The sequence below is a fragment of the Vombatus ursinus genome, unplaced genomic scaffold (assembly GCF_900497805.2).
Source record: "Vombatus ursinus unplaced genomic scaffold, bare-nosed wombat genome assembly UNPS02014793.1, whole genome shotgun sequence".
Lineage (NCBI taxonomy): Eukaryota > Metazoa > Chordata > Mammalia > Diprotodontia > Vombatidae > Vombatus > Vombatus ursinus.
In genome coordinates, this window is record NW_020954571.1 from 5,574,263 (window position 1) to 5,600,397 (window position 26,135).

The 26,135-nt window shown below is 45.5% G+C and overlaps 1 protein-coding gene across 4 annotated transcripts in view; it reads right to left on the reverse strand.

Annotated features, from left to right (window-relative positions):
- The window catches only part of ADAMTSL2 (ADAMTS like 2), a 49,625-nt gene extending 30,267 nt beyond the window's left edge, over positions 1-19,358 (reverse strand). For 2 of the 4 annotated variants that reach the window (XM_027869542.1, XM_027869540.1), the window contains exons 1-10: positions 19,279-19,358; positions 16,939-17,050; positions 15,288-15,430; positions 14,357-14,432; positions 12,312-12,414; positions 10,421-10,566; positions 10,191-10,314; positions 6,711-6,791; positions 3,059-3,234; positions 1,019-1,367 (exon numbers count right to left, since the gene is read on the reverse strand). In XM_027869542.1, coding sequence (XP_027725343.1) covers positions 1,019-1,367; positions 3,059-3,234; positions 6,711-6,791; positions 10,191-10,314; positions 10,421-10,566; positions 12,312-12,414; positions 14,357-14,432; positions 15,288-15,430; positions 16,939-17,050; positions 19,279-19,358 — 1,390 coding nt within the window. Of the gene's footprint in view, positions 1-1,018; positions 1,368-3,058; positions 3,235-6,710; positions 6,792-10,190; positions 10,315-10,420; positions 10,567-12,311; positions 12,415-14,356; positions 14,433-15,287; positions 15,431-16,938; positions 17,051-19,094; positions 19,178-19,278 lie in introns of all 4 variants that reach the window. The other 2 variants (XM_027869543.1, XM_027869541.1) reach the window with 2 other exon arrangements.
- Positions 19,359-26,135: the final 6,777 nt, after the last annotated feature.

The following is a 26,135-nucleotide window of genomic DNA, read 5'->3' on the forward strand; positions in this document are numbered from 1 at the left end:
AAGTTTTTGAACCCAAAAATTTTTTCCCTACCTTAACTGAAAATGGATTATTATAGATTGAGAGGCAATGCAACATTGTGGAGAGAAGATGCTAGAGTCAGGGAGACCTAGATTCAAAGTCCACTTCTGATGTTTACCAGCTGCATGACCACTGTAAGCTGCTTTACCTCTCCGAACCTCAGTTTCCTCTTCTGTGAGGATAATACCTGTAGTACCTACCTCATAGGGTTGTTGTAAGATTCAATGAAACAATGTAATGTAGACAAATATAGTTTATTATCATATATTACTTTGGTTTAAGCATTGCCTTCTTACAGGATTGGCTTAGGTCAAATGTTCTGAGGTAAGAGGGAAGGATGTTAGGGGTCGAAGTATGAAAGGACTGGGCTCCTGGGTTGGGGCTGGGATGGCTTAAAATGGAGAAAAAGGCATAGAATAGGGACTCAGGGGTCCCCCTTTCTCAATTTTTGCTGAGAACTGGCTCTCCTTCTATGGGAAGGTCCGAACTAATTTGTAATATTAAATCTGGGGCCCAGGGGAACAGATGCCCCCTATTAATATTTCTACGGCACAAAGTCAAGATTATTCCACCAGGCAGGGCCTCCCCTTTCCAGGAGCACTTGCCCCAGCTCCAGTATGTAGGGTTGGCCAATACAGAATGAACAGCTAACATTCTACACGGCTACTCCTGATCAAAGCCATGTGCAAGAACTTTGTACTTAAGAATGTTTTCAGGCACATAAGAACATAACTGAGGGAAGGTAGGAGACTTCTGACGGAAGCCCAGACATCCCCAAATGGGAGAGTGCATCCAGTTCCCCAGTGTGGCTATGGCCCTCACTCTAATTGACAAGTAGGCCTATGTCAAAGGGTCATGTGGGAGAAACCCTTTCTTCAAGCCCTTTGCCAAAGAGATAGAGCAGCAACGCTCAAAGTCATTGGGCATGGCTCTGTGGTCTGGCATCATCCACAGTGGGGAAGGCAGCTCTGCCCTGGACTTCCCTTGCTAGCCCATTACCTCGGAAGGCCTTGCCCCTCAGCGGAGCCTCGCAGTCCATGCCTCCTGCCCTCTCGTACACCTCATTGGTCTCCTGGCCCTTGCTCAAGTTGAGATCCTCGGAGGGGCCCTGCTGGCCAAACAGCTGGTTCTCTAGATCTAGCCTCTCCTTTGACGATTTCCCATAGTAGCTGCCGTTGTGCTGGACAATGCCCACCAGCCCCTCACCATCAAATTCCCGGCTCTCCGCACTCTCTGAAGCAGTTTCGGAGAAGGTATAGTAGACGGGCTGGATGCTCTGGGAGTGGGGCTTTCTGAGAAGAGTGTATTCAAAGGTAATTGATGGGCTCTTGCCATTTTGATTCCACACCTGGAGGAAAGATAAATTATCCTCCCGTGGGTCATTCAGCCCCTTTCTCTTAGATCAGAGATCATAGAATGTCAGAGCTGGAAGGGACCTTAGAATGTACAATGTTAGAACACAGAACGTTACGAGTTGGATGGAACCTTAGAAAATAGAATATTACAATACAGCATATCAGAGCTGGAAGGGACCTTAGAACATAAAACATCAGAGCGAAAAGAGATTGTCTTTATTCATTACACAGATAGGACCCAGAGAGGGGAAGCTGATTGACCCAAGGTCACAGAGCTCACTCTAAGTACTTTTTAATCAGGCAGCAAACAAGGGAAAGGAGACAGGGGAAACCTTTGTTAACTAGTCTGATTGAGGATTGGATGAGGGAGAATTTAGGAACTATCCATTCTAAGTTTGGGGATTAACTGAGAGTATCAATCACCTATGTCCTTCCAGTCTTTGTTTATCAAAGTATACTTAGGATATTTAAATTGATTTGAAGTAAAAAAAACTATTTGAATCTGGCTCTATCAAAATGTCATTTGGAATTTACAGCAATCTCTCTTAACTAATGTGATATTAAATATCGAGCTAGTGCAGTACCCACTATTCATAACCATAGTCTGTGAGAAGTATAAGTGCACTCTGAATCATCAAAGATCAAATTCTCTTCATTACAACTTTAGCATTCAGTTAATTCACAGGAATTCTAATTTTTTGTAACTGTCAAGCCATGCCCAATGTACGTGGTAAACAAAGAGCAGCGTATGAGGTTTATGACAAAAACCTGTCCTGACCGTGTTGTCTCAATGATTTAGAGCTGAAAGGAACCTTAATTAAAGAGCATCTAGTCCAATGACCTCATTTTACAGATGAGAAAAGTGAGGTTCAGAGAGGCTAACAGATTTGCCCAAAGATACACAGGAAAAAAGTGTCATAGGCAGGATTTGAATCTAGGGCCTTTCATTCCAAATTGAGCTCTTTCAACTGTTCCACCCTAAGAATGCATTCTTTTGTCATGGTGCCTGGAAAATTAAGAGCTCAGTGGGAGTTTCTACATCCCTCCTGTGTTGAGGGTTATGAAGCACCCTGCAAGGGATTTGACAGAATGTTCTCCATTCCCCTCTGCTCTACAACTCGATTCCCAGAAGTGAGGCCCTGAAATGTTTGATGAAGGGAGACCATGGAATCATTTTTTGGGGAAGATTCTAAGGTCATATGGCAGCTGCTTTCTTCATGGCATAGGGTTAGAGGTAGGGTATGAGTTCAACAGACTCAAAATCTCTCTAGCCTAAGGATTCTCTAAAAGAAAAAAAAAGGCACAAATACCTTTGGCAACTGGCAGAAGTAATGATCTAGGCATACCACCCATATTCAGGGACAGAAGAGGAAAGGATATAATTAGACCCCATTAGACAGTACCATAGACCTAAATTCATTCATCCTGCCCTCTGGTCTTTCCAACCTTGATCAAAACAAAGCATGGTGATATCTCATTCATCAACATCATCGCTTCCTGTTTCTATGACATCATCACAAGTATCAATAGCAGTTCTTGTTTCTGTGATATCGCCGGTGTTAACATTATTATATCCTGTTTCCTGATTCATTAGAGACAATAAAACTTCCCTGACATTTAACACTTCCCTCTGACAGGATACTTTGCGCATAATAAGTCCCCCATTTTCTACTGCTAAGCATACCATGACATTCAGACCCTGGTTGGTGGGGCCCTGGGCTACGATGTACTCGATGCCGGTTTCATACACATCCATGGGCCGTCGGTACTTGACAATGGTGCCAGCAATGTTGAAGTTCTTTGGACTGTCTACTTTGTAGTTCCCATTAAAGAAATAGTAGCCAGCTTCATCAGCAAGAGCTAGAACAGTAAAGTATGCATGGGTCATTAGCCAGGAAGGAAGCCTTTGCTTAGCATTAAATGAGTATCTCGGGGCTGAATTATTCTTTCAATGGACCATCCACGGCTGGGGTGGGAGACAAGTCTGGAGTCAACTAGGTATACTGCTGGGAAGCCAACTGGCTTCCAGAGGACTCAACTTAGCTCTGTCATGAGCTCTACATGTGGATTTGTGTGTTGACCTCAGATCCTCAAATTCCCCATCTGTAAAATGATGGGTCTAGACTCAGTGACCTCTAAGGCCCCTATCTAGCTCTACAGTTCTATGTTCTAAAGTCCTTTCCAGCACTAACCTTCTATGACTCAGGAGACTGAAGCTCCCTTCCCCTCCCCCCCCACCCCTCCCACTCTCCCACCCAGCTTCTAAAAATACCTCCAAGTTCAGGACTTTTGCCACGTGGGTGAGTCAAACCCTGTGTCCGTGGCAAAAGTCTAACCCGAGTCAGTGCATGCTCAGGAAATGCACTCCTGTTTTAATATCAGCCTAAAATAAACAACAAAGGACATGTCTAGACTATTGAAAATAACTGGCTTGAGGCCCATTTGGTGCTGCTATTTGGGCTGTCTTGATGGACGGTTTGAATCGCTACATGGTGATTAGCCATTACTACAGCCAATGAAACAGACCCCAAGTGCTTAATTCATTGGCCAAAGAAAGAGGGGCACAGATTGATTCTACAGTTCCCCCCCCAACTTCAATTACCCTCAGTTCTGGTACCAGTTCTTCTGTTTACCATGCCACCATGGGCCAGTCCTTTCTCATACTAATCCCTGGTTTCCCCAACTATAAAATGTGGGGCAGGGGAGTAGATTAAAGGACTGGGTCCAGATTCAGAGGACTGAGTTTGAACCCTGACTCTGTTACTACTCATATGACCTTGATCTAGTCATTTAAACTCACTAGATCTAAGTTTCCTCATCTATGAAGTAACAATGTTGAAAACAATGATTTCTAGGGTCCTTTCTAATTGTTTATTCTCTAAATTTCCGTTTCCCCATCTGTAACATAAGGGTTGGGGGTTGGTCTAGATCATTCCCAAAGATCCCTTCCGGCTCTGGAATTCTGTATCTTAAGGTCCCTTCCAGTCCTGGCATCTTCTGTTCTATGACATCCATGATACTGTTCCCAGCCAGAAACAAAAAGAAATGGCTTTTGGATTGCTGGTGACTCGACTCCCTGGCTCTGTGTACAGAGTGCCCAAAGTTTTCTCACTCTGGTCTGGGGAGGATTAAGTTCCGCTGTCTGCGCTGAAAAGAAATGCTTCGTCAATCAGCAAGTTCTGACTGGGCATCTTCCAGGAACCCATCCCCAAGCGAGGCTATTCCAAGGGACGAAGAAGACAGTATCCTTATATAGTCCTTTTTCCAAAGAACTTCCAAAGATGTCCCTAACTCCAGCAAGGATCTGAACTGGAAGCACACACAGACAGTGGGTGGGTTTGGTCTGGCCCACTCCAATCCTCTGTTTGGCACCAAACACTCATCATAGGCAGTCAATGATTGCTCATATCCCTGCTGACAACCCACTCAAACCCAGGTGAGCGGAGAGAACCTGTCTTAGAACTTGTAGATTCAGCAGAAAGCTTAAGTTTTCCAGCTTTCCTGAAGGTTTTAAAGTGCCCCCCAAACTAGTCCTTAACTTGAGGACTACCTGAAGCTTCCTATCCTCCCCATTACTGTCTTGTAGAGGAACTTATACAGAGACTGGACAGGATCCTAGAATATTAAAGCCGGAAAGGGCTCTTAATGGTCATCTAGTTAACTGTTTTCTTGTACACTAAGGAAATTGAGGCTCAGGGAGAAGTGACTTGGCCAGCTGTGTGATCAGCTGAGCTGGAAAGGTGACAAAGCCAGGATTCAAACCCAGATCTCTGGACTACAGCTCCAGCAGGCTTTCCTCTACATTGCACTATCTCCCGAAGGCCAGGAGCTGGAGAAGACAAGAAGGAAGAATTATGACTCGGGTACAGTTTGTCTTCCAAAACGTGTCCTTTAAAAGTTTATTCCAGGAACTGGAATGGCCTGCTAGAGAGTAGGAGTTTTGCTTCCAAAGCTCCTGGTGCAATTCAAGGAGTGAGAGTCTGGTGCAGTTAATTTATTATCAGATGAATAAAATGAGTAGAAAGTAGAGGCTTTAAAAAAAATAAAATTCTGAGCCAGACAGAATTATAGAGCAAGTTAAAGGCACACCAACCGACCCCCAGTCAGAACCTGTCTGTCTGCAAAGGGTTAAACCTTCAGCCCAAATCCAAAACCCGTTTCCTGACAATAATGACCTTCCTTCCTGCGGCTTTCCTAATGCTCAGAGTCTTAACTTGGTATTTCCACGCGTCTGTTTCAAGTAAGAAAGCTCGGGAGGCAGCCCAGAGTACAGTCTGTTTCCTGGACTGTCCGTCCCTCCCACTGAAGAGGACAAAGTAACCGTCTTGGCTGGAGGCCACAGTTACACCAAGCTGCTTTCTCCAAAAGCCCTTGGCCAGGGCAGACCGTCCCTGGAGGGCAGTTCAGGGGACAGCCCCAGAGGATGAGATCCTGCCCTGTGTTCTGGAAAGGGGGCAGCAGCCACAGAGTTTAGAACACTGCCCCATGCCTGGGCCTCTTGGGAGTAAGCCCAATTGGCTTTGAAGTGGGTCCCTCCCCAGATCAGGACCCCACCCAGCCCTAAACCTCCTGCCTTTGAGGTAGTTTAGGGTCTGCTCAGTCTGGGACAGTGGCCACAGCAGCGAACAGCTCTGTGGAATACCCTGTTGGGGATCACCTGCTCGGAGCCATTGTGAGGTCACATAGTGCCTAGCACAGTGTAATGCACAGAATGAGCTCTTACGTACTTAATGGCTAACCAACTGAATAAAGAGAAGGAAAGGAAATACAAATGCTGTTCAATCCTTCCACCAATCTGCTCTTGCTCCCCTCATCCAGAATCAAGGGAGAAAAGAATCGGAAATCATGGATCAGAAATTGTCACTGAATAAGACCCATGGACCACCTGGCTTCAGTGGCACACTTGGGACCACCTTTGATGGCCTGGGGCTCCCTGTGTCACTTTCTATAGAATCAGAATGTTAGCTTGAGGAGAGCTATTAAGAGTCCTCTAATCCAACCTCTCATCATCCACAGGAATCTCCTCCACAGCATTCCTGTACAGCACCTAGTCTCTGCTTGACCTCCAGTGACAGGGACCTCACTAGCTCCAGAGATACTATCCATTCTACTTCCAGTTTTAATTGTTAGAAAGTTCTTTCTTTGACTGAGCCAAAAATCTGCCTATCTGTAACATTTATCCATTGGTTCCGGAGCCAGACCGTAGTCTGTCTCCTTTCTTGCATGACCAGAAATTCCTTTTTTTTTTCCCTTCAACTATAAATTTTGCCCACTGATAGCAGGCAGATAGAAGAAAAGACAAATACTGCCAGGCTAGCCGCCAAGGCCATACACACCTAAGACGTCTGCCGACTTCTTCCTCTCTACAATCTGGATGTCTCGGGCGCCAGCTGGAATGTGAGTTACCAGGGAATAGCCTGTAGGGAAACTATACATTAATGACCAGGCGACTTTCTGGTCAGTTAAAAAAAAAACCAAACAAACAGGAAAAAAGGCACTGGGTAAAGGGGAGGCAACCCATGTGTTTGGCCTTTGCCCAATCATATGTGACACATTGTAGTGTTCTCTGTCTTTCCACCTCAATGACCTATCTCCCCAACTAAACTATGCACATTGAGACAGGAACTATGTCTCCATCCTATTTTTGTATCCTTTACCTCACTGGGCTGAGGGCAAGTCACATTTATTGTTGAGTTGTTTTCAATCATGTTTGATTCTTTGTAACCTTATTTGGGGTTTTCTTGGTAAAAATACTGGAGTGGTTTGCCATTTCCTTCTCCAAATCATTTTACAGTAGAGAAGGAAACTGAGGCAAACAGGATTAAGTGACTTGCCCAGGGTCACGCAATTAGTAAATGTCTGACACCAAATTTGAACTCAGGAAGAGACTCAAGGCCTGGTACTCTACCCTTGTGCCACTCAGCTGCCTATCACATAGAAGATGTCTATTGATGGACTGTTTATTGCTATTCATAACAAACCCATATTTCTATATAACTAAGATTTCTTGAGCCCTTTGCCTCATTCATTCACTAAGCATTTATTCATTCACAAAAACTCTATGAGGCAGATGATATTCAGTCATTTCAGTCATGTCTGATTCTTTGTGACCTTTCTTGGTAGAGATATTAGAGTGATTTGCCATTTCCTTCTCCAGTGGTAAAAGAGGTTAAGTGACTTGTGCAAGGTCACACAGCTAGGAAGATTCTAAGGCTGTATTTGAACTCAGATCTTTCTGATTCCAAGCCCAGTGCTCTATCCACTACACCACCTAGCTGCCCAGGCAGGTGGTATACATTTGTATTACATGCACATTTTGCAGATAAGGAAACTGAGGCTCAGAGAGGCTTCCCATGGTCACATAGCTAAGTGCTGGAACCAGGATTTGAACTGCCTTTGATCCCATTGCTTTTTCTACCACACTATGCTGACAATTTATTGAATGACTGGGTAGATTTATGGAATGACTGACCAGAGAGGCCCTAATCACATTGGGGCATTTGGGTGAACCTCCTCCTCTGACGATTCTTAGACTCATCTATAAGTCCTCCCGCTCTTTCCAGTTATTTAAATTTTATATGCCCAGGATATATATTTAGGGGATCTATTTATATAGAATTCCCACATTCTATCCTGTCTACAAATAGCCCGGAAATTGTCTTTTCCCTCAAAGGGAAAAGGGAACTCCTGGCCTTCATAGGTACCTATTTCACTTTTTAGTTTTGTATAATTTCCTGTTTCCATATCTTAAGCTGGGGGGGGGAGGGGAACAGCAATAGAAAAAAGCAGAGGCTGCTGACTCCTAGTGCTGGTTCTGTGATTTATTACCCATATGACCTTGGCCAAATCATTTAATCTCTCTCAGCTTCCGTTTCCTCACCCACAAAAAAAAGGGTATTGGGTGAGATGATCCCTAAAGTTCCTTCCTGCTTAAAATCTATTATCCTATGAACTTGATCAAGATCACCTTGGTCAATTAACTGAAAAATCCATTGACCTTCATACTGTATCTACCAGACAGTGATAACACAGTAACAAGTGGCATATAAGCTCTCTTGATGGCCAAGGAACTTTTTTTCCCCATCATTGATCTTGGTTTCTGGGATTTTTTCCAGTTTGAAACCCTTCAATTGACTGCTTCACGCCCAAGGGGTTTTAGACCAAAATAGACCAAAGATACCCTAGGGAACCTTTTCCTCAACATGACACACTGTGGCCCCATGCATAGACTAGCCACAACACCCTCTTTCAAAAATACCATCTTTTGAGCAGGATGCTTTCAGAAAAACCTAGAAAGATTTATATGAACTGATGCAAAGTGAGTAGAACTAGGAGAACATTGTACACAGTAATGCAACATTGTACAATGATCAACTGTGAACGATTTAGCTATTCTCAGCAATATACAAAGATTCAAGACAATAAAATCTGAAGAACCTATGACAAAATATTATATCCATCTCCAGAGAAAGAGATGATATAGTCTGTGTGCAAATCGAAGCATACTGTTATTTTGCTTCATTTTTCTTGTTTTTTTTTTACTGTTTTCTCTCACAACATGACTAATATGGAAATATGTTTTGCATGACTGCACATGTATAACCTTTATCAAATTGTTTGCCTTCTCTATGAGGGGGCAGGGTAGGAGGGTGGTAGAGATTTTGGAACTGGATTGTAAAAAACAAAGCTTAAAAATTGTTTTCATATGTAATTGGAAAAATAAAATATTTTTTAAAATTTTAAAGAAAATACCATGAAAGCTTGTGTGACTGTATTATCTCTATTGTGCTAGCCCTATCATCTAACCCTTCATCAATATGCATGTGTGTTCACATGCAAATCATACTGGACAGGAAAAAAAAAACAGTTGCTAGTCTATAATTTACTACACTATTACTCCTGAGCTTTCCCCCACAGCTAGGATTTTAATTACTCCCTAATAAAGCCTTCATTCCAACCAGGCCAGCCTCTCTCCCATTCTCTGCAACATGCCTGCCTGACTTATTGCAATCTTTGTGTCTTTGTTCACAGTGTCCCCCTTGCCTGAAGTGGATTGAATTCTTTTTTTGTTTTGTTTTTAGTATGGACTGAACCCATGATTTCATTGCTATAGGGAACTCTTGGGTGAGGAATATCCCTCTACCAACGTAGACCAGCATCTATGTTGTAACTCATCGTCTTAGAGAGTTGCCCAAGGCAATGACAAGCTAAGCAACTTGTCCAGTGTCACACAGCCAGTATGTGTCAGAGGTGGGATCTGAACCCAGGTCTTCCTAATTCCAAGACTCCCTCTCTATCCATTACACCACACTATCTCTCTCACCACACTATATCTCCTGTTATCCCAGAAGAATCAACATTGGGCATTTGACCCAAAGGGCAATAGAGAGATGCATGGTGAGTATAAGGATGTCATAGTATGTGTCCAGTGATAATTTGTGTATAAGATGCAACGCAGCATAAGTTATGACTGGAAAAGAAGGGAGACTAGTCATGCAGCAAGAGTAGGGGATGACAGGTGCCTTCCCAGGTATCAACAAAATGTTAAAAGTGCCAGAAGATGGTTTTGTTACTAAGGAATTTTTTACTAAGGAATTATGGAAAGATCTGGATAAGAGGTTGAGATCTGCATGGAGGAAAAACCACTGAGATCACCACTGAGATCCCAGATCCATCAAAGATTTGAAGTGTTTATTATTATTATTATTATTATCATCATCATCATTATTATTATTATTATTATTGGATCTGAATGTTTCCCTGTTCCTCTCCCTCCTTCTCTAAAGCCAAAGACAATAACCAAATGAGTTACTTACCCAGGTGGGCATTCCCTTTCCTGTAGCTCCCTGTCACGTGCGTGCAGCTGCTGCCATCACCCTGACAAACCCCACATTTGTCTAGAGTGTGGGTGGAGAAGAGGACCCCATCACATCCAATGGGCTGGAAAAAGTTACAGAAAAGAGCATTGATATGCGGGTCCAAGGGTGGGATCAGGGTTAATTTCCTGAATGTTACTGACAGTATTTTTGCTATAATGTTTAACAACCTCACATTTTCCAGACACGCAAACCCCTCGGAAGTCGATGAATTTGCAGGAGGTCCCATCACGAGCTGGTACCATCAGCTGCCGTTGGCCATCCACGGTTGTACAATGCAAGTCACAGGGCTTGCTTGAGATGTGCACATAGTCATCTAGTGGGAAAGGGAAGAAAGAGAGACACCCACAGGATCAACGGGAGGAACATGTCCATCAGCAGTCATGCATGAGGTTGGGAGAGGGAGCAAGGAGGAGCAGGAGGGAGAAGGAAGCTTCCCCAGAGAGATCAATGGCCCCTGGAGGACCTCCAAAGGACCACAGTCCATGGGATTCCAGCTCCAGGGATGTCAGCAGCCTCTATCAGGTAATGTTTTCCTTGAGAGAGAATCAGGAGTGCAGGGACAAACCAAACTGACAGAATCACACTCAGTGGTCTTCTTGGTGAATGACCTATAGTTGCAGATCCCAAGCTGAATTCCCCACTTTCCACACCCCTAACACACACCCAAAGAGCACACCTGTAGCATCATGTTGGATAATCTGTCCCCTACTCTACAACTTACAAAGTACTTTCATATCCCTTAGGTTATTTGACCCTCACAACAACCCCATGCCTTCCAAGAATTAGACACTACAGGGTTAAACAACCTTCTCCTTTTTCACAAAGGCCCAGGAACCAAGGCCCAGTGAGGGGTAATGACTTGTCCGTGTTCAAGCAATTATTAAGTGGCCAAGCAAGGACTAGAACTCGTATCTCCATACTCCTACCACCACTACAGGCCGCCCCACCCCATCTCCATTCATCCTTCCATCAGTCACTATGTGTTCAGGAAAATTACTTTAACATCAGCCCAAGCAACACATAATGAGGAAGGAAAATCAACCCAAACCTTTCCCCTAAACATAAACAGGGCACTAATAATCATAGGATGAATTCTGAAACCAAATCTAGTTTAATGACAACCCTTTTTCTCCTATTTTCCATTCCCCTGGGTCCCTTCTCTCAATTCCACATCAACTGGCACAGGCAACTGAGGGCTGGGAAGCAGCATCATTGAACAAGACACAAGGCTCAGTGATGGGATGACACTGGACAGGAGTCCAGGAAACAGGCTTTGGGTCTGGCTCTGCCATGAACTCTATGACAGCGCCCCGGGCAAATCCCCTGAGTCTCTGGGCATCAGCTCCTTCATCATAAAGCAGAAGTCATAGATCGTAGGAGCCCAGATCGAGAGTTAGCAGAGATGTCAAAGGCCATCTGGGTCCATGAATTTGGTTTTTTTGATATTTTGATAGCTAATTTTCAATATAATTGAGTTTTTTATAACCCTATGTACCTTTTGTATTTAAAAAACATTTTTCTGAGAAAGGATCTATAGGCTTCACCAGACTGCCAACAGGGTCCATGACACAAAATCAAATAAGAGTCTCTATTCTAATCTGACCCCCTCATTTTACAAATGGGGAAACTGAGGCCCAAGAGATGACGTGACTTTCCCAAGGTCTCACAGGCTATGGAATCATCAGAAGTGGGACTTAAACACAGGTCCTCTTACTCTACAACCAGAGCTCTTTTAACTATCCCTGCCCTTCAGACATCATAGGACTATTCAGAAGGTTAAGTAAGAAAATACATGTGAAAGTCCTTCAAAAAGTATAAACTATTCTCCAGATGCGAAGTGGAAATGTTAACAACCCAAGCCACACTCTTGCTGTGGGAGTTTGTGCCCTAACCATCAACCCACTGAAAATTTCAAATCCCACGTTGGCTCCGGTGTTTGGCTGGACACCTGAAGCCCTTATTCAGTACAGTCAAGGAGGAGGCTGTGAGATGAGCTGACCCATCTCTCTGAAAGACTGAGGACCTAGCAGCATTGTGAGACAAAGAGACACCTGTTACCCGGGTATAAGGGTTTCCATTGATACGTCCTTCCGTTGTACACATGAGAGTTGAAGGATATACACTGCTCCTCCCTGAAGCTTCTTCCATCAGAAGGACAGTCCTAAAAGGGGACACGTGAATCACATCCTGGTGAGAAACATCTTTGTTTAGTCATTTTTCAATTATGTTCAACTCTTCATGACCCCATTTGGGGCCATTTCCTTCTCCAGCTAATTTTACAAATGAGGAAACTAAGGCAAACAGGTTTAAGTGACTTGCCCAGGGTCACACAGCTAGTAAGTGTCTGAGGCCTGATTTGAACCCATGAAGATGAGTCTTCCTGACTCCAGGTCCAGCACTCTATCCACTATGACACCTAGCTGCCCCAATGAGAAAAATAAACAAGGACAAAAGGAAGAGTCCCAAGAAAGCAGGCAGATCGGGCAGCCTTTCTCTTTTAAAGGGAGCTGACATTCAAAAAGGCTGATGCTGGTCATGAAGCTTAGAAGAGATCAGCCCAGGATCAGGGGGTGGAGAGAAAGTGATTCTCACCCTGGGTAAGGTGAATAGAGCCCTGGGCCTGAAGTCAGAAAGACCTGAGTTCAATCCAGCCTCAGACACTTACTAGCTGTGGGATACTGGGCAGGTCTCTTAACCTCTGTCTGCCTCAGTTTCCTTGACTGAAAATGGGAATAATGATAGCACCCACTTCCCTGGATTGTTATGAGAATCAAATGAGAAGATGTTTGTAAAGCATTTAGCCCAGTGCCTGGCACATAGTAGGTACTTAATAAATGCTTGTTTCCTTCCCTCTTTAAAATGAGGGTCTTAGGGGGCAGCTAGGTGGCGCAGTGGATAGAGCACCGGCCCTGAAGTCAAAGTCAGGAGTACCTGAGTTCAAATCCAGCCTCAGACCAAACACTTGACACCTACTAGCTGTGTGACCCTGGGCAAGTCACTTAACCCCAACTGCCCAAAAATAAAATTAAAAAAAATAAAATGAAGGTCTTGGAATCAAATCATCTCTCAGATCCCTTCCAACTCTGATCCTCTATGTCCTAAGATCCCCTCTAGCTCGGATATGTGTTGTAATGCCCACTCCAGCTCTGGCGTTCTGTGCTTGTTGGCACGATGCCACAGCCACCAGTTAATTCAAGGGAGGATGAAAGAGTCAGAGTTACCAATCATCGTGTTTCCTGTGTGTTGCACATACACACACACACACACACACACACACAAAACTCCTCATTTCCTCCTTGGATTGGCATTGTAAAGACTACTTAAAATGAAGACTTCCTTCCACAAGCCCATTCTGGGAATTTCCAAACCAAGACTCTAGGGCTTCTGAGACAGATACCATATCACCAAGGGCTCTTACAATGAAAACAATAATAATATTTGCATGTATATAGTGCTGTAAGGTTTGCAAGCACTTTATATATGTCATCTCACGTGATTGCCCCACCAAGCTTTACGAGGTAGGTACTAACATTATCCACATTTCACAGATGAGAAAACTGAGTCTGGGAGGAATCTACCCAGAGTCACGTAGCTAGTAAATGCCTCATACAGAGTTCAAACTCCTACCTTCCTCTCCGTTGCTCCTCTTTCCCACCCCACCCCCAAGTTCCAGGTGAAGCCCCACCGCATTATAGAATCACAGAATCTCACAGAGAGAGAGAAGAGATCTTACTGATTTCCCCGACTGCTGCACCCCTCTCTGTCCTCCTCCTCCTTTGATCATCACTAGGTTTGTCCATCTGTGACTAACTTAGGACCATATGATGCACCGTCTCAGTTTCTACATGTCTCCTCTACTAGACTGTAAGCTTACTGAGGGCAAAACCATGCCTTTAGGAAACCTTGAGCAGATGCTTGCATTGAATTGACTGAGAAAGGGAGGAGGGCAGGGCTATTTTTCTCCCCATATTTGAAGGAGGCAGAAGAAAAGCAGGGGCCTGAGCCCTTTGACACTCACCTAGGGCCTGGCGTACTTTGTCAGCAGGGAGCTGAACCAAGGGTAGGGACAAAGTTAGGTAAGGCAGAAACCAAGCCTCCCCTACCTGTACTTTGCATAGCTGGTGCCTCTTGGAGGTACCTGTGCAGGTCTTGTTCCCAAGTCCTGAGATGGACTTCCTCCTAAACAGAGAAGAGAAATGTCGGGTGTCACAAGACTTCTCACTTTCTATGACTTTCTAAGGATGTCTGGGCCACAAATCCATTTCAGAAGAGGTCATTGCCCCATCCCAATAGCCTGTAGATGTTTCTACCTTACCAAAATGTCCTCCCAAGCTGGACCAAGATGGACTCTTCTATTCCCCTACTCCCTAAAAGTGAGCCTTCCATTCTGGTTTGTCCCTGCGGCCCGGTCTCCTGAGGAAAAGTCTGACTGGCTCAGGGGAGACCATTCTACTGTGAATCTTAAGGCATTTGATTCCTCAGGGCAAATCCAGGCTGTTGTCCAGAACCGGATCAGCCGAGGAAGGGAAAGGCTAGGACTCTGTGACCACAGCAGGAGTCATGGACACAAATTCCTGCCATAATGGTTGCCTCTGTGTAATCAAGGCAAAGCTATGGGGCTGTTTGTGCCCTTTCCACACACATACACACTTAGATATGCACCCTCAGAAGAACATAAGCTTCTGCGGGAGGCGGAGACTCTTTCATTTTGGCCTTTGTATTCTTCGCTCCTAGGCAAGTGCCCGGGGTATAGTGAATGCTTGATAAATGCTGGTAGAATTGTCTTGATCTAATTCTCTTCCCTTTCTGGGCTGCCATGGATGATCATTTAAAGCCAGCTTCACTGGGACAGGAGTCCCACAGAGTGACATGCTCTATGCCTCCCACAGGCCAGCTATGCTGGTTGAAAAAAGTGTCCTGAAAGTCATTTCATAGGCCAAGCAGGAGTGGCTCCCCAAGCCTCATGTGAGGAACCAGAGCACTTTTTTTCCTTCCCTCCAGATCCCAAACTCCCTCCACCCTTCAAAGCCCTACCTCTGCCGAAGACAGTGTCTCTCCTGAGACTTCACTCCTCCGCCACAAGTCCTGGTACAAGCCGTCCACTTGGTCCACTCTCCCCACCAGTAAGCCGTGGCGTCTGCTCCTTCTTCTAAGCTATTCGAGGTCTGGGCATTACCCTGTGCAAGAGTCCCCCGCACCCACCACCCCCCCAAAAAGTCCCCTGTCAGGAGAGAAGGACTCATAGACACAGCAGAAGGTCGAACAAACAATTTCACCTGTCTGTTCTCAGCAGATGCCCCTCACCCCTGTGCTCCCTGAGCCTCTGAGATAAAAAGGCAGGCTCCCTTCTGATCTACACAGTCAGGCACAGCATTCTTTTAAGTTGCAACTCACTGGAAATCCAGACCAAAGACATAAAACATTGTCAACCTCCTCAGCACACCCTAGGTCTTGACAGGGCTTCTCACCCAGACTCCAATTGTTCTGATTCTCACTGAGAAAGTCCAGGACCCGCTTTAAAGAGACCTATACCTGTGACCTGAAACATTCTGGAATTCCCCAGCCAACCCACTCTTGCCCCGGTCACACTGGCCCCACCACCCACCCCCAGCCTACCTCCTCAGACACTTGATGCAAAGTCTCAAGCCAAGTTAACCCCTTATCCACTAAGAGCTGCTAATGTAAAGGACCGGGTGGGGACTGTTGTTGCTGCAGGGAATTAAAGACTTGGCAGCAGAAAGCCAGCAATGGTCTGGTTACTATTACCTGGCAGAGAATATTAACCGTGACATGAATGAGCCTAAGAAATGAAGGGGGGGAGCCGATGGCCGGCTCGAGGGTGAACGCTTCCTCGTTAGGGGGCCCTTGGAAGCCCCTCACTCCCACAGCAAGGCTACAAGTCATTTGTGCTGTATATTTAATCATTCTCGACCCCTTTCTCACAAGATAGAATGGAATCTCCGTTCTATTGGATGGGTTTCTGTCCAGGAATGAATTCTCTTCATACATATCCCGACTGGTTCCAACACCACCATTTAAAAAATGGAAAGTTCAGCCAATCAACCCATTGTTTGGTCTAACAATGGATTTGACTGATTTTTCCACCCAGTTGACTGATCTGGGGACTCGACTGTCTAGTAGAGCCAGGCCTGGACAATTTAAAGCTGGTTGGCATTGATCATACAGTCTAGCCCCATTCATGTTCCAATGGAGAAAATGAAGCCTAAAAGGTCCCAAGTCACATGGCTAATGATCAGGATAGCCAGGGTTCAAACCCAGATCCTCTGAGGCTAAAATCCTGTGCCTTTTCCACCAGGCCATACAGGTTGTGGCTGTACCTAGAACCATCCCTCAGCCCCTACTACCATTTCACTGCCAGAGAGCCAGATGTCAGAGGAACACATAATCCCCAGCAAAACCAATCAACCCATTGATTATGAAATTAGTGAAATTATTAGTGAAAATTAGTGAAATCAGTAAAAAAAAAAAGTCAGTGGGTCAATTGGATATCTGGATAATTAGCCAAAGGTTTTGTTTGTTTGTTTGTTTTGTTTTTAACTGAATAGACTCAATGTCTTAGAGTCAGGAGTATGAGCTTTGCATCTTGCAAAAGGCACCTTCCCTGTCTGATGACTTTCCCAGGTTGAGGGTTTCCGAAAGCGATACAGGAAGCTTCTCTGCTCACCTTAGCAATAATGAGCATGATGTTCCCAGCCACCAGCACCACAGCCAATAGACCCTTCAATGGAGACCAGGCCAAGAAGCCCCAACCCGAATGGTGCCATCCAGCATCCATCCTAGAGAGAACAAAAGCAACATGACACTAAGTAAGATGCTATTTGCTTATGTTGTCCACTGACTAAGGATGCACACAGGGGAGAGAAAGCACAAAATCCTTACCAGGGGTCCAGAGGCTAAACTTCCTACTCTAAGATAGAAGATGTCTGGAGGCTCAATCTGAATAATCATCCAGACATTTGAATTAAAAGGGCTAAGCTTGTTTATCTGTCCCCATTCCCTACCAAACCAACCTACTATAAACAGAGTTGATGACTTAGGAGAAACACAATCATATGGAATCATCTCTCCTCCCCTCCCTTCCTCAAAGAACCAATTATGAGGCAAAGGAGGGGGGGAGGGAGGAGGGGGCACAGAGGGGGGAAGCCAAGTATCTAAAGGTTGGATTGTACACAGTCTGATGAACTGAGCCTCAATCGTCCTGAGGAGCTGGTTCCCAGCCTGTGAATGACTTTCATTACGCCCATCTCAGTAGGACAGGAGGTTTCCAGACAAGGAGCCGGCTCATTTTCCCAGGTTTCATTTCAACTTGAAAGTGGCCAGTTGCTGGGTAAGAGAAAAGCCTACCCCGAGACACAAAGAGCTCAAGGCAAAGCTAACCGGCACCATTTCCTCTCCTCCTTTTTCACAAACCAGGTTCTCCGCTACCCACCCTGGCCCCAGCAGGTGGGGGAAATCTATTTCATGGCAGCAGAGAAATACTGAGCCTCTTGGGAAGGAGGAGGTGGAAGTGCTTTTTATCCCTGGCCAATGCTATATCTCTGAGCAAATAGCCACGAAGGGTACTTTCAGGCAATCCAGGGGAGGAAAGGGCTGGGAGGATCTCTCTCTTCCCAAGAGCTGACACTGTCCAAACCACCCAGCTCAGAACAGTATAGGGTTTAAAGATGAAAGGCACCCTAGAGGTCAGCTAGTCCAATTCCCCATTTTATACATGAGGAAACTGAAACTCACTGAGGCACAGTGACTAGCCCAAGGTCACATTGGCAGTAGGTAGCAGAGCTAGGACTCAAATCCAAGTCCTCAGGCTTTAAATCCAATGCTCTTTCTACTGTACCAAATTGCTTTCCCATCTTCCCAGTTAAATTTTAATAGCCTTGTACAATAGAAACCCTCAGGATTTCCAATGTCAACCTCATTGCACCCCACAAGCCACTTCACAACTCCAGAGAAGGCTCCCCAAAGATACCTCATCTCTAGGAAAGTTTCTGAATTCTTGGGACCCACCCCACTCCCCACCAAACTGCCCACCACATCTGGTAAGCCTCCTCCACCCAGGGCAGCATCTGCCCATACCCCCATCCTTCCTTGCCCCAAAATCTGGTCTCCAGGCCACTGGACTCATTGCCTAATTGGAGCCCAGTGCTCCTGGCTGGCGGTCCTGGAGACAGGTGCCGGAGACGGGGCTTACACTTGGTTTTCATTAAGGCTTCCAGACGCCGCTGGCCTCCAGCCAAAGAATGGCTCGCTCTGGATCCATCCCTCTTTGGGGTCCAAAAAAACCGACCAGAAAGGTTTCAAATGAAAGTGAAAGCCACAAATCTACAAACCCCGGGGCCCCACCGAATCCTGGTGGCAGTGGGGGAGGGGAGGCAACTTAGCATCCAGGGCTGAGAGTTATTTTGGTCCTTATCCTCCCCCCCTCCCCATTCCCCTCTTGGCCTGAACCTAATGCCTAGAGTTATATAACTGCCTTCAAACACACACACACACACACACACACACACACACACACACACACACACACACACATCCATACACTATAATTTCTGATTCTGCACTACCTCCAAAGTGGGGGCTGGGAGGACAGTGCTCCCCCAATCTCACCTCCCACCCCAAGATCCACGCTAAGAATCCTCTGCCTATGTCCTCTTTCTGGGGGAAGGTTTCCTGCACTTTTTTTGAGAGAGGTTGGGGTGGGGGTGAGTTTCTTAAGGAGAAATCCAAATGTGTGTTTCTCAATGAGAAGAGGGAAAGCTGGTAGGGGTATGGGGACCTTGGGGAATAGGGAGAGAGAGGGGAGAAGAGAGAAATAAACCATACCTGGCCCAAAGGCAAAGTGTCAGCAGGTTAGCAGGGGGGGGAAGAGGCAGGAGATGTTCCAGACACCAGGTGCGAGCTTGTGTATATGGGGGGAAGAAGGGACTGACAGAGGCAGCAGAAGCAAAAAGAATTGTCCTCTCTCTCTCTCTCTCTCTCTCTCTCTCTCTCTCTCTCTCTCTCTCACCTCCTTCCTCCTTCTCTCCCTCCCTCCCTCTCCCACTTCAATGGGCGTCCAAGAGAGTGGGGGTTTCCAGGGAAAGGCATTCAGCCCCAGTGGCTCTCTCTCTCGGCTGTGTTTCCCTGCCTTTATAGCTGTCAGACAGACTGGGAGGAACTCACACTTCTCACCCTGCTGCTCCCCCCCCACCTCCGCCTGGCTCACGCTTTAACCCACTCTGCGCCTCTGGACTAGGGCCAGCCACAGCTGCCTGCTGACTAGAGTAGCTAAGAAGACAGAGAGGAGAGGAACATATGTATCTCTGTCTCCCCATATTCTCCTCCAATCGCATGCCCCCCTCAAAATCCCAGGCTCACCAAAGGGACCTGGGGAAGGGGGTGAGAGGGAATGAGGATCGTAGAATTATAGAATGTCAATGCTGTAAGAGAAAGGACTCTAGAGATCTAATCCAATCCCATCATTCTGTAGCTGGGAAAACTGAGGCTAAGACAAGGAGAGTGACTGATACAAGGTCACACAGCTAGTTAGTGACACAGTGAAGACCAGAACCCAGGTCTCTTCATTGTTCTATCTGTTACATCATATGACCTCCCTTGAGAATGAGCCTCAAACTCAGTCCTTGGGGAAAGGGGAATCTATGTCTGGGTCACTAGCAGGCGTGAGCAGAAACGGCTGGGAATGTGTGGGGAGAGCACTTCGGGCAGAGGAATGAAGGACATATACATCCTTCATTCCTCTGCAAGATGAGGCCTCTGGGTGGTCATGGGAGAATTTGTGGGTTTCCTAGAGGGTTGATAAGAAACACTGCAGGCAGGCTGCAGATAAAGAATTTGAATCAATTGGGAAGTGATCAAGGAGCCTCCCTGGGTCCTCAGGGCTAGTGGATAAGATTAAGGGATGGAAGAAAAGTGGGTATAGCTCTGCACCACAGTGACAGAGGGAAAGAGGCCAGATGAGGACTTCTGGGTGTAGGACAGATGTTTTCAAGGCAGCCAGTCCAGACTCTGTTATTACACAGGGCTGGGGTGGGGGAAGGGGGGAGATTAGGAATTCTCTGCAGATGTTTAGCACCAACTTGGCCCTGGATGAGGCAGTGCTGGGCTCATGCCAGACGGGCAGCCCCTGGACAGTCTAGTCTTTGATGCCAGTTCTTTGTTATTCGTCTCTGAGTCAGACTTTATAAAACACACACTTTCACGGTGAGTTTGTGTTGAGGAGCAAGGCTGGCTTAAAAGCCCCCTGGGAGACTGGATTCCATTCTTAATGATCTCTAATTCCTCCCCCACCCCAGGGAGCTAGTTGCCTACTCAGACCCAAGCACCTTGGCTTCCCTACCAGACAATCCAAGACTTATCCAGATGCAAGTGAAGAAGTCCTCCCAAGATCATTTGATCCAGCTACTAGCTGCCACACATAAGCTAGCCTCCTTCAAATACTCCCCTTAATCTGATGTCATCATCTACCACTTTGCAAACCTTAAAGAACTATAGAAATAAGACTTATTATGATTATTATCATCATTATTAATTATTCTGCCATTACAGAATTTGTGTTTTGGGGATGATCTGCCTAGTGTCATTCTTGGGGGAGGATGTCTAGGAAATTCTGGAGTCAGTAGAAAGAAGCACAGAGATCCTAGGATTTAAAGCTGAAAATATCCTTTGTTCAATCATTCAGTTGTGTCCGGCTTTGTGACCCTGTAGACCATATACACCATAGCAGTATTGACTGTCCAGGGAGTTTCCTTGGCAAAGATACTGCAAGGGTTTGCCATTTTCTTCTCCAGCTCATTTTTTCAAATGAGGAAACTGAGGCAAACAGGGTTAAGTGACTTGTCCATGTTCACACAGCTAGTAAGTGTCTGAGGCTGGATTTGAATTCAGGTCTTCCTGACTCCAGGCCTGGCATTCTATCCCCTGAGCCATCTAACTACCTCTTAAGGAGAGTATCCTTAGAGATCATCTGATCCATGCCCCTCATTTCATGAGAAAGTTAAGATTTGAACCCATGTCATCTGCCTACAAATCTTGTGCTCTTCCCACAAGATCAGATGGTTAAGCCTGGTGGGAGTTCCTCTTATATTTCTACTACCCACCTCATCCACTCTTTACTTGGGGTATTTGGGTTGAGAACAACTAAAAGGGCATCAGCTTCCCCCCCGCTGCCCTCTCCCTGAAGCAGCTCCAGTCAGATCACTGCACACCACCCCTGGCCCAGAGCCCCACGTCTATTTTTGGCTTAGAGATCCACAGCTCCCCCACGTCAATGACTAATGTATTCCCTTGGGTGGTGCCTCAAAGCTGACCAACTAAAACATCGCCAGTCTACTCTACTATCTAGGACGGTACAGAATCTGGGGACCGGACCTTCTGAGAACCAGACCTTGAGCCTCATCTTCCTAGTCCTCATTGTCATTACCTTACTGTGTGACACTCAGCAAGGTACTCACCCTCTCTGGTGAGCCAGGGCTTCCCATGACTGTTGTCCCTTGATAGCCATATCAAGGGCCAGAGGAGATGCCTGGATGCTTTTCTAGGCAAACAAATGTATGTGGCCATAATTCTGGAACCAGAATAGACCTTATTCATATAGCTCGTATATGGCTTCTTTAGTGCAGTATATAGCTTATATAGCTCATCTCACTCATTCTACAGAAAAGGAAAGTAAGACCCAGAGAAAGGAACTGACCTGGTCAAGGTCATGAAGCTGAAACTAGGACCCCAATCTCTTTTCTCCCTGTCCAATATTCTTCCCAAGCTATAGAACCTCTGAGTTGGACCAAACCTTCAGAGTCTTCTAATACAATTCATACCCAAATAAGAAATCCCCCTACAGAATTCTTGACGAGTGGTCCAACCTCTGCTTGAAGACCACTATAGATAATCAGTTAGTCTGTCAGTCAGTCAAAAAGCATTTGTTAATCACTTAGGCATTGTCCTAAGCACTGGGAATCCAAGGAAAAGCAAAAAACACAGTCCCTGACCTCAGAGAGTTCACATTCACAACATGAAAAAAAAATGTACCTGCAAGATATACAGGGGACATACCACCTGCCAGTACAACCCATTCTATTTAGGAAGACCTCTGATGGTGAGGATATTTTTGTTTACATCTACCTCAGTGTAACTAAAACCTAGTTTGCTCCTAGTCCTTCCCTCTCCGGCCGAACAGAACAAACTAATCCCTCTTCTAAATGATCGATAAATATTTGAAGAGTGCTTTTATGATGCCCCCCGCCCAAGTCATCCACAGGCTAAACATCCCCAAATCCCACTCCATTCTGGCCTTCTAGAAGGCATTTGCTGTTTAATCTATGAGTGATTTCTAAGGATTTAGAGTTAAGAGCAGAGTGGATACAAGAAAAAGATCAAGAAATCTAAGGACCCAAGGACCCTTCAAGATCTGGGAGCCCCTTCATGCCATTAGCCAGGAAATAAAGTCAAGTCAAGTCAACAAGCATTTATTAAGTCCCTGTTATGTGCCAGACACTCTGTTAAACCAAATAAACAAGAGTGATAGCTTAGTGCAGTAAACATTGCTGGATTTGGAGTCAAGAGACCTGAGTTTCAAATCCTATTTCTGCCATTTCTACCTATGTGAGCTTGTATATGGAACAGTGAAAAAAACCCTGGCTCTGAAGTCAGAGGTTCTGAGTTCAAATCCCTCCTCAGAATCTTACTACAAGTAAAACCTTCTCTGTCTCCTCTGCTGGTTCCCCATCCATGTCATGCCTACTAACTATGTGTGTCCGCCAAGGTTTTCTCCTGGGTTCTCTTTTCATTCTGTACAGTCTCACTCAGTGATCTCATCAACTCTCTTGGTTTCAATTTTCATCTCTATGCAGATTTATGCAATATATACATATATTACATACACATATATGTATAAATGTACATACACACAAACACACACACACACACACATATAGTTCTCCTAATCTCATCAAGAATCACCAACTATGGGGCAGGCAGGTGGTGCAGTGGATACAGCTCTGATCTTGGAATCAGGAGGACCTGAGTTCAAATCTGGCCTCAGACACTTGACACTTACTAGCTGTGTGACCCTGGGCAAGTCACTTCACCCCGATTGCTCTTTTAAAAAAAAAAGTCACCAACTATCTCTTGGACATTTTGAACTAGATGCTTCCCACGGACATCTCAAACTCAATACGTCCAAAGTAGACCTCATAATCATCCCCCTCCCAAAAACACCCTGCCTTTTTCTGAACTCCCCATTACTGTCAACGACATTGCCATGCTCCCACTGACCCAGGCTCACAACCTCAGTGACATTCTCCTCTTCTCCCTCTCATTCACCCCACATGTTCATTCAGTTACCAAATCTTGTCTTTTCAGCCTCCAGGATCTCTTATATACTCCACCTTGCTCTCCACTTACAACTAAGCCAGTGCCTTAGTCCCAAGCCCTCATCACCAGTCTTACTTACTATAGGAGCCTTCTCATTGATCTCCTGGCCTTAAGTTTCTCCCTCCCCCAAGCTACCCTCCACTCAGCTGTCAAGGAGATTTTTCTAATGTGTAGCTCTGGCCTTGCCACCTGCCTGCTCTAATGACTCCCCACCGCTTCTGTCGTTGTTGTTGTTTGGTCATTTCAGTTGTGTCCAACTCTTTGTGACCCCATTGGAGGTTGCCCCAGAATCCGATGGCTTCTAGGATCAGATATAAAATCCTGGCCCCTTCCCCCACTTCTTTCACTCTCCTCTACTCTCCAACCCAAGTACACTGGTGTTTTTGTAGTTCCTCTTAACATAACACTCTGTTTCCTATTACCATGCCTTTGTATAGTCCATTTCCTGTGTCTGGAATGGTCTGCCCCTGGGCTGGGGAGCCTGCAGCCTTGAGGACACATGTGGCCCTCTAGGTCCTCAAGTGCAGCCGTTTGACTGAAACCAAACTTCACAGAACAAATCCCCTTAATAAAAGGATTTGTTCTATAAAACTTGGACTCAGTCAAAAGGCCTCACCCAAGAACCAAGAAGGCCATATGTGGCCTCGAGATACAGGTTCCCCACCCCTGGTCTGCTCCTTTGTTGCCTCCTCTTTATTTCCCTGACTTCCCTCAAGATTCATCTGAAGTCTTACCTTCTGCAGGAGATTTTTCTCAGATGGCCATCCATTGAGTTTGTATCTATCTTGTTTACATCGGTTATTCACATGTTGTCTCTACCACTGGAATGTGAGCTCTATGAGGTCAAGGCCTTGTTTGTATCTCCAGTGCTTAAGACAGCGCCTAGCATGTAGTAGCCACTTCATAAATGCTCCTTGACTGGCTGACCATTGGCAAGTTGCTTAACCTCCCTAGGCCTCAGTTTTCTTATCTGCAAAATGAAAGGCCTGAGCTAGATGACCTCTGAGGTCACTTCCAGTTCAAAATCCATGCTCATAAGTTAACAAAATCTCAGTGCAAATAACATATCATGGATTAAATGAGCAGCCTGATTCTAGTTACACAGACTAGGACTTAACATTATATCAAGGCTTGAGTCCTGCCCCCTTGACTTTCACTTAGGCCTAGGTGCTTCAATATGCATTTCCTTCAAAACAGCCCCTGACTCTTTTTGCAGCTCCTGGAAAACCAGCGCGTAACCTGGCGGCCAAACCTCTTGGAAATCAGACCTTGAAGTTCATCTCCCCAGCTCAGTCTCGTACCTCAGGCCACCAGAACTCTCTTGGCCAAGAGTTCCCAGGTTATTAATAGGACCATTGGTCATTTGTATGTGTGCCAAAGACCCTTTGTACTATGGCCCCATCCACAGGGGGCTCTTTGTTCTCTGGGGTTGATAGAGAGATCCCCCATCAGTTTGTTGCTTTACTCACATGAATGATCCTGGAGCCCAAGAGTGGACAGGAGACCACTTCTTCTGTCACCCAATCAATAAATGTTTAGTAAGCATCAGTTACATATCTGGTTTTCTGCTGAACCCTGGGGGATACAAAAATGTAGAGCAAATTCCAATCCTCCAAGAATTAACTATTGCAGCATTATTGGAAAGAAAAGAGATGCACATGAACAGATAACTGAGAAATAAAGTCATCAATGCTAAGTGCCAAGTAAGTGGGAGAGACAGTAGGTGCCCCAGGTCTTCAGAGGAGCAAGAGTGATCAGTTTCAGCTGAAGTTGTTGGGGAAAGGGGGACCTATTCCTAATTCCTAAACCCTAATTTTTAAAGGAGGTAAGGTTGGAGCTAGGCCATAGGGAGTCACTGAAATTGATTCAAGGAGCCCAAAGAATGCCACATGTAAAACAGGATTTCAGAAAGATTAGCTTGGCTCATTCTCCAAGCTGGTCCTTCTCATCAATGTCTACATTCCTTCCCTAGCTTCCTCCCAGGGGTACTAGGCAGGCACAAGAGAGTGATGGATGTAATGCTGTTTCTTCAGTTCTTCTTATGAAGAACATGAAATTCATTCACATGCATCAAGAAGAGAGTAAATCTCCCTCCAGCCAGAGGGGCAGGTGGTACCCAAGGGGAAGGACACAGAACAGGGGGGTCACAGGCTCTGCCTCCTTTATATTCTTGCCTTATTGGGGAAAATGCCCCTGAGCAAGAGTGTCTATGCACAAGTGCCTGTCCTCACCAAGGACTTTGGGACCAACTCCTCTCTCCAAAGGGTCAGTTTGACTGAACACAGTGATGCATCACTGAGGTCTGGGGGAGGTGTTCCTTCACTGAGGAAGAAAGGAAATAATCATTCATTAAGTACCTACCAAGTGCCAGGAACAGTGCTAAGTGCTTTATAAATATCATCTCATTTGATCCTCACAACAACCCTGACTATTATACTATTATTATCCTCATTTTACAGCTGAGGAAACTGAGTTTAAATGACTTACCCAAGGTCA